General features: G+C 54.6%; 1 protein-coding gene across 2 annotated transcripts in view; it reads left to right on the top strand.

Moving 5' to 3' along the window:
• Positions 1 to 1,038: 1,038 nt before the first annotated feature.
• FLT1 (fms related receptor tyrosine kinase 1) overlaps positions 1,039 to 6,448 on the top strand; it is a 112,710-nt gene continuing 107,300 nt past the window's right edge. For both annotated transcript variants that reach the window (XM_054219241.1, XM_054219251.1), the window contains exon 1: positions 1,039 to 1,326. In XM_054219241.1, the coding sequence (XP_054075216.1) occupies positions 1,269 to 1,326 (58 nt within the window). In that variant the 5' untranslated portion in view covers positions 1,039 to 1,268. The remainder of the gene's footprint in view (positions 1,327 to 6,448) is intronic.

The following is a 6,448-nucleotide window of genomic DNA, read 5'->3' as shown; positions in this document are numbered from 1 at the left end:
CTGCCCCATGCAGATACTCTTGAGACTTATTTCATAGGACAAAAATATAGGAAGGGCCATACTGAGTCAAACCAAAGACCTGACTCACCCAATAGCCTTTCTCTAGCTACGCAGGGGAAAAGTGGAAGCACAGGGCTCGAGTTTTGCTGTCACAGGTTCTCTTCTGGTCTTTCACAAAATTAAACACGTATGAAAAACGTAAGGTAAGTGCATAGGGAGGAGAAATATGTTTCTAGGATGGTCCTGGATGTCACAGGGTCAGTGAAGGCCAGCAGCAGCGCTGGCAGGGCAGACTCCTGGAGCATCCTTAGCCAGTGCTGCCCCTTCCTGGCTTCCCCGCTCCGAGTGCTCCGTGCTGCTGGCAGGGGACCCGCGCCCGCTCCGGGATAGGCCCCGCACAGGGCAGGCTGCCCCGCCGCTCCCCCCTCCGCCACCCCAAGGAAGGCGAGTAGAGGAAAACCGGGCTCCCGGGGCACAGGCAGCTCTTTGGGGCGCCCCAAGCATCGTTCCCGGCGGCCGGGAAACGGGAAAAGACTGTGCGGCACCGGCCTGACCTGGCCCCCGGCCCAGGAGCCGGCGACGGGACGCAGCGCTGCCGGGGTCTTCTTGCGGAGCAGGAGGGGGGCTCTGCGGAGCGGGGACCCGCGCCGAACTCAGCGTTTCGTCCGGGAATCGCAAGTCCCTCTGCGCGCCTTCCCCGGAGGAGCCCGGCGGGTGCGGGCGGCGAGCCCCGCTCCTCGCCCCGGCAGCGCTGCGGCCCCGGCGGCTGGAAACTCCCCAGCGCCGGGCTCCGGGAAGGCACGGCCGGGCTCCGGGAGGGCATGGCCGGGCTCCGTGGGGGCCGGGGGCGGCCGGGGCCGGGAGATCCGCGGGGGAGCAACCCCGTGCCCGCCGGCGGGCGGGGTACGCGTCCCGGGGAGGGCGTGCTCCCGGCGGAGGATGTGGGCCGGGGTGGGGCGGAGGGGTGCGCGGTGAGGGGTGGAGAAGTTATAAATCAGCGGGGCTGGGGCTGAGCTGGTAATTGATGTCCGCGGGAGGTGAAGCTGGCAGGGCGGCTGGCTGCGGACACTCCCTTTCCGCGGGCCGGGGCGGGCGGGGAGGGTTCGGGGGCTGCTGGATGCGGATCCCGCGCCGCGCCGCGCCGTTATCTCCGCCACCGCGGGAGGAGCCCGGCACCGAGGAGAGCCCGTCGGAGCCTAGCCGGCGTCTCTGCCTCCGCCTCGCTGCCGTCGGCAGGGGAAGAGCCCTGCGCTCCCGCGGGCAGGACCATGCCCCGCCAGCTGCTCTCAGGGACCGTGCTGCTGGGAGCCGCCCTCCTGCTCGCAGGTAAGGGTCCGCCGGCACCCGGTGCCCCATCCAGCCCTGTCTCTGCTCCTGGCTGTCCGCGACGTGCCACCAGCGATGTGCCTCCTCGGCGGCGCCTGCCGTGCCCCCAGACCGGCCCCGCCGCACCACGCTTGTCGGCTGGAGCCGGCGGGCACCTGCCTCCCATCCTCCCCTCTCCCCTAGGTAGGGCCGGGGGACGCGATCCCCGCTTTTTAGAGAGTCGCGAAACGCCGCATCCCGAGCGGTCGTTATCCTTCGGATCCCCGGCGGTGTGCCCCGGGAGCAGCGCCCCGGGGGTGCCGGAGGTGCGGAGCCGCGGTGCCTCCCCTCCTCCGGGCAAGGCGGTGGTGCCGGCGGGGAGGGGACCCTCTCCCGGCCACAGGGGACAGCCGGCCCGGGCGACCTCCGAACCGGTGCATCACGGAAAGAAAGCATGTCTTGGCTGCAGGGCAGGCTTCTTTCCTCCCCGCTTTGTTTCCAAGTGTCAGCCTCTCCCAGCTCTGTCCGTGAAGCGGAAAAGATGCCCATTTCCTTCGCAAAAATCCAGCTCCTGCTGCCTCCTGCCCGGGCAGGGCGGCGGAGCGGAGCATCGGTCGGGGCTGCCTGCGGGGGGCGGCCGCACGGATACCCGGCGTGGATGTCTCTGGAGAGTGGGACGGAGCTGCTCTCCGGCGCCTGCATCCCGCAATGCTGCGTGTGCTGGGATGGATCAGCGCAGATTTGCTTTTCTTAATCGAGTTTTATTTTACTTTGAGCGAGTAGCCGTCCCTGCTGGGCCGGAGCGCCGTGGTGGGGAGCGCGTCCCTGTGTTGAGTCGTTTGGTCACCTGGGAGCAGGGCTGCGGGGGACCGGGCAAGGGCCAGTCCCGCGTGGGCACATCGCACCCCCCGTGGGGCTGCCCCACGGGGCGGTCCGGCCCTTCCGCAGCCCCCCCCAGCTCGGGATCTCCGCGTCCCCAACGGGGCTCCCCAGGTGCGCTTCGAGACGCGGGGCAGCTTCCGCGCAGCATCGCCGGGCTTGGCGGCCGGCTGGGAGCGACAGCAAATCGCGGGTGGGGAAGGAAAAACCCGAGCTCCCGCCGGGACAGGCGTCGAGGCCAGTGGCCGAGCGGCGGAGCGATTCTGCGGCTAGCGGCGCGGCCGCCCGACTCGTCACGCTCCCCCGCGCAAGTGGCCACGGGCTCGCTCTGCTCCGCACCGCCGCGGGAGCGGCTCCGGCGCGGCGCGGTGTCCGCCGGAGCGGTCCCGGCGCGGTGCCCGGTGTGACCGCCGGAGCGGTCCCGGTGTGGTGCCCGGGGTGACCGCAGAACAGCCCCGGCGCAATGCCCCGTGTGCCGGCCGGAGCGGCCCGGGCGCGGCGCTCCCCGGGCACTACTGGTGCCACCGGCCGGCGGCAGCCGAGTCTCGCGGCTGCCCGGGAGGAGGGCTGGTGGAGCCTCTCCGACGAGACGTTTTCCTGCTCGGGAAGTGCTGATTCATCAACTTTGAAACAGATATATAGGTTTGGTTTTGTTTTTTTTTCCCCAGGAAAACGCTAATTTCCCCACATTATTTGTCTCTGCCAAGGAGGTTCTTATGCCCAGGATGATATAGGCACAGGCATGGGACACCCACCCTGGATACAGGAAACGTGGGTTCAAATCCTTGCCAGGCTTCCTTCACAGCTTGAGCTTGAACTTCGGCGTCCCGCTCCCACATGGGCTCCTGCAGTGACCAGCTATTGCTGGGGGACTGGCTTCCTCTTTCCTGTCGGAAAGGTTTTCCATTGTGCAAATCATAGCAAACCCACTGCCCAGGGAGAAGGTGGACTCTGTGAGCTGAGGACTGTAAGAGACCCTGGTTCACCTTCCTGTTCCAGGGACTCTCAGGGACATGCACACCCTAGACCAGTTCCAATGGGAAAAACTTGGCTCGTTTAGGGGAAAACCTGGTGCTTTGGGTGCTGGGCTGTGTGGACGTACATCCTGGGGTAGCTCAAGTGCGATAGGCACTGGAAAGGTGCTTCTCTGTAATTTGGCTGAGTGCCTTTACAACCAGTTTGCTGGAAATTTGTATCCTCCCTCCTTAAACATACAAAAGATTGTCGTCCAAATCAGAATTTCAACTGTTTCAAACTCTTTGATTTTGTTCCATTTTTTTTTTTTGAAAGAAAATTATCCTTGCACAGCTTCATTTGGACATCCCAGATAGGTTGATCATGCTTCTTCTGGGTCAGTAGTAAAACTCTTCATACTTGACGTTTGCATGGCGTGTTTCAAAGTTGTTGGTGAAGTGGTGGGATGCTTTGTACCATGCGTCTCTCTATGCTTTTCTTCTCATTTCAGCCTCCTTCACTGCCTACCTACCTAAAATTCTTACTCGTGCTGTCCAGCACTTCCCTTTCAAATGTCCTTGATGAAACTTCATTCATCATCTCTGTATGGTCCGCTCTTGTAATTCAGTCTCTGCGGGTGTATGCGGAACTTCCATTTACTGACAGGTACCCGAAGAGATTCACAGAAATAGTCAGTGGCTCAGGAGTTACTACAGAGAGCTTCATAAGCATCCGATAGAAAGAGGTCTTTTAGCTTGTATATGTCTATTTATTAATCTAAATTTCCCCAAAACAACATGCAAGCTAGAAGCCATGAGAATCCCCATTTGAAAATGAGATTAAGGAAACTATGTTTCTTTGAAATGTGAGTGTTGGACATTTCAGCTCTTTTGTATTTCTATGCACACGCATATTTTGGCTGTCATAGGAAAGAACAATACTTTTGTCTGTGTTTTGCATAGTACTCGCATATGTTTCCTTTATAGCTTGTATATATTTATTCCACAAATTTTATTGCATACATTTATGCTACAGACTGTACACATAATGGTCAACGTGAAAATGTTGTAGTCATATTAAATTCAGTCTCCCAGTCCTAGACTTTGTATAACAATAATTTTAATCGATAGCATTTGGGAATGTGAAGGACTGGGTTTAAACCCTGAAAAGATCAGATTCTGCAGCCTGGATCGAGGATTATGTGGACACATTTCCAGAAACATAGGCAGATAATTTGGCTTTATTTCCAGCTGTCCACACAGAAGCAATACCTCACAATTAGCAGCTAAGAAATAAATAGAGTCTATTACAGTCTTATCTGTGGGCAGTGCTATATGATTCTCAGTTATTCCAGTTGGAACTAGATCATCAAAATCCCCAGCGAGTGGTAGACATTTCAATTTCATGGTCAGCTGGAAAAAACGAAGGAAGAAATTCCAGGTCAAATCTAATCAGCGCTGAGGTTAATTTCTTACAATAACTAACCTGACTTTTCTGAAAGTGCTATTCAGATGGAAGTTCATACATGAAGGTTTTGGTTTCATTTGGGTACTCAGCTGAAACAGCTGTGCAGACACCCAGCTACAGCGGTCTAATTTGGGATTAGGGCTGGAAATCTTAATGGAGTCTCGAAGAAAAGGGTTTCCCACTTCTTCTGGCTCTTCACAGAAACTAGGATCCCTTAAAAATTCTGGACTACATTCACATAAGGCAGAAGAGTTAGACCCAGCTGCATAGCACAGGTTTAAAAAAAAAGTATGCGTAGAGTTTAAGTATCAAACTTTCTGGCATTGCTAAAGAAAATCACTTACATCACTTACCGATGTTTTGCCAGATAGGCGCTTTGCTCATATGTTCTACCCAAAGCTAAATTTCATTCTCTTATAGCTGGTGTAAATATGGAGCAATTCCTTTGGGCTAGGCTAGCATCCTCTAGATTTATGGTTCACGTGGGAGGAAATCATGACTTGAGCTGTGCCTTGCCTAGTAAAGATCTTCATATCCAGAAGCACCCAATACATTAAAAACTCTACAAATTTGTCATTCGGGAGATCTGAGGATTTGTTCAGTGGCATTGGGTGTTTTTTTACATGTGAACAAACAAGCTGAGCCTATTTTTTGTCAAATGCTTCAAAGACTGAAACCAGTGGCCCTTCTCATTGTGTGGGTGTATAGGACAAAAGGAAATTGTCCACATTTTCAGGACAGTTGCTGAACCATATGCTTTAATGTGGTTTGGAAACTTCAAGCACAATGTTTATGAAGTTGCTAGTTTTCATGTCCGACTGAGATTGGGAAAGGAGGAAGCTCAGCAGATGAGGGTTAAGGTTTGGTCTTTCAAAAATCTGTGTCCAGTGGGGCTGTGGTGGGGCTTTATCAGCAAATTGTTCCTTTGAATCCCCCAAAGTAAGGCATTGGGTCTTTCTGCTGCAGCCCCAGTGGGAATGGAAAGTAAGAAATAAGTTTGCCATGAAGCATAGGATGCCCAGCTACCACAGGCACCTCTGCTCCTGGAGGCAAGTCTCTCCTACTGATGTGAAAGCAAACTGCAAACTTCTCCTTTCACAGCTGTGCTTTTTATCTTTAGATCTCACTCCCCCCCACCCCCAGCCCCGGCCCAAGAATCTTTTCATCCTCTATCACTGTTTGTAAGAATATGGGAAAGGTTTCTGGGCATATTTGAGCATGAATTCCACCCATGGACAGCACCAGGCCCTTCTCTCTTTGCCCTTATGATGCATCCTTACCACACATACTCCTGCAACTGAGAAACAGCCTTCCCCAAACATTCCCAGCTGGGAATGGCCTGACTTCTTAATCCACCACGTAGGAACCTCTCATCCTAAAACTGGTCCAATGATTGTCAAGAAGGTGCCCCACTGATGGAGGTCAACACTGCATAAATCCTGGTGGTTAAAAGAAAAAGATATGCTGCAAGCAGCAGCTTGAGAAGTGAAAATACAGGCATTAGTGCTCTCTCCAAAGCCAAGCGTGGCACAATATCTTGCCTTGCGCGATGGGCAGAATGAATTCATGCTGAAACTAAGCAAAGCGATAACAGATTGAGAAACACAAGGGTGTAGGGGAAGAGATTTGAAACTATATGTTTCAGAGGTACTTTTGGCTGAAACCTAATCTTGAGACATTGAGATGTATGGAGAAACTTGGACTGGGAGTGTGGATGACTGTTTCTTCTGTAGTAAGTCATGTTTGGTATTTGGGGTTTTTATTTTGTGGCACTAAAGATGAAGAGGAGGATGATTTTGCTTATGACGCATCTGTATTATTCAAGACCATTATAGATGCTTGT

This window comes from Rissa tridactyla, chromosome 1, assembly GCF_028500815.1.
Source record: "Rissa tridactyla isolate bRisTri1 chromosome 1, bRisTri1.patW.cur.20221130, whole genome shotgun sequence".
NCBI classification, from domain to species: Eukaryota; Metazoa; Chordata; class Aves; order Charadriiformes; family Laridae; genus Rissa; species Rissa tridactyla.
The sequence above is the reverse complement of the archived record's forward strand: the minus strand, read 5'-3'. Positions and strand labels throughout refer to the sequence as shown.